The sequence below is a fragment of the Chaetura pelagica genome, unplaced genomic scaffold (genome assembly GCF_000747805.2).
Source record: "Chaetura pelagica isolate M959 unplaced genomic scaffold, ChaPel_1.0 scaffold470, whole genome shotgun sequence".
Classification (NCBI taxonomy): domain Eukaryota; kingdom Metazoa; phylum Chordata; class Aves; order Apodiformes; family Apodidae; genus Chaetura; species Chaetura pelagica.
Window position 1 is genome coordinate 862,797 of NW_009951911.1, and position 1,271 is coordinate 864,067.

Below are 1,271 nucleotides of genomic sequence, written 5' to 3' on the forward strand. Positions count from 1 at the left end.
GGCCTGTGCTCTTCACAGACAGCTTGCTCTTGTCAGTGGCTTTGGTCTCAGGCTTGCCTGGTGGGCAGGGAAGGACGGGTTAGTGTCCCAAGAGGCTTTGTGGACATTCAGGTGCATACTATCCCACACTGGACATCACCACCAGAGATGTGGGGACATGACAGAGTCAAAGGGACACGCCACCACCCTCGGTGTTGGGGCAGAGCCATGGCCAGGCCCTCAGTGCACCCAGCCAGCCCCCAGCTCAGTGCATGGCCACAAGGCCATGGGGCAGGCACAGCTCTGGGCAAGCAGGGCTTAGCATGAGGCCAGACTCACAACCTGCCTTCAGGGATGCACAGCCTGGCAGCCAGGCAGCTCCAGCCCATGTCCTGGCACCAGGTCTGAGCACAGTCACAAGGTGTCTCATGGCCAACATGCTCAGGGAAGGCCCACAGAGATGCCAGCCAGCCCCCTCCCCATCAGAGAAGCTGGACTCTGCCCAAATTTGGTCTCACCTGCCACTTTGAGGGTGCTCTGGGCAGTGTGGGTGATGGGGGAGGTCACAGCCACTGGAGGGGTCTTGCCCTTCTTGAGAGAGCCCGGGGTGCCCAGGCTGACAGGCTTCTTCAGCTCACCACCCTTGGACCCCTCCTCACTGCCCTCTGAGGGCTCCCGCCGCCACTTGGAGGAGCCATGCTCCATCTTCAGGCTGCTGCTGTCGTAGTCCAGCTTCTTGGGTGCCTTGTCCTCACCCTCACCGTACCAGCTCAGCCCGCTCTCTGCCAGTGACCTTTTCTCCGAGTCCGTGCGCAGCTGCGGGCGGAGCAGAGTCAGGGGTGCTCCCCCCAAACCCAGCCCCAGCGAGCACCAGCCACGCTGTGCCATGCCTTAGCTCCCCCATGCCAGCACCCTCCATCCACACGGGGGGTGGGGCCGGAAGCCACAGGGCCAGGAAAGGTCCGGGGCCCATGGGAACCTACCGCTATGGCCGAGTTCCTGCGCGAGGCAGTGGGGGTAGAGGGCAGGGAGTTGAGCGAGGAGCTGGCGTTGAACTCCTCCGAGCTGAGGTTGTCAGAGCCATCGCTGAGGCCGCTGCTGATGGAGCTGCTCTCATCCCAGCTGCAACAGCAGAGCCAGCGTCAGACCCCCCTGCCCAGCTCCAGCCCTGCCTGATGGGTCCCTACCAGTTCCCATGGGATTTCTCCACTCCAGGGTCCAACAGGGGGCAAACCTCAGCTCCTGACAGCACCTGCTGTGGGGCTGTGGCAGGAGGTGCCACACAGTGGCCA

The 1,271-nt window shown here is 63.3% G+C and overlaps 1 protein-coding gene across 1 annotated transcript in view; it reads right to left on the reverse strand.

Annotated features, from left to right (window-relative positions):
- The window catches only part of NAV1 (neuron navigator 1), a 44,808-nt gene that overhangs the window by 13,196 nt on the left and 30,341 nt on the right, over positions 1-1,271 (reverse strand). The window contains exons 6-7 of the mRNA XM_009994354.1: positions 963-1,101; positions 436-795 (exon numbers count right to left, since the gene is read on the reverse strand). Of these exons, the coding sequence (XP_009992656.1) occupies positions 436-795; positions 963-1,101 (499 nt within the window). The remainder of the gene's footprint in view (positions 1-435; positions 796-962; positions 1,102-1,271) is intronic.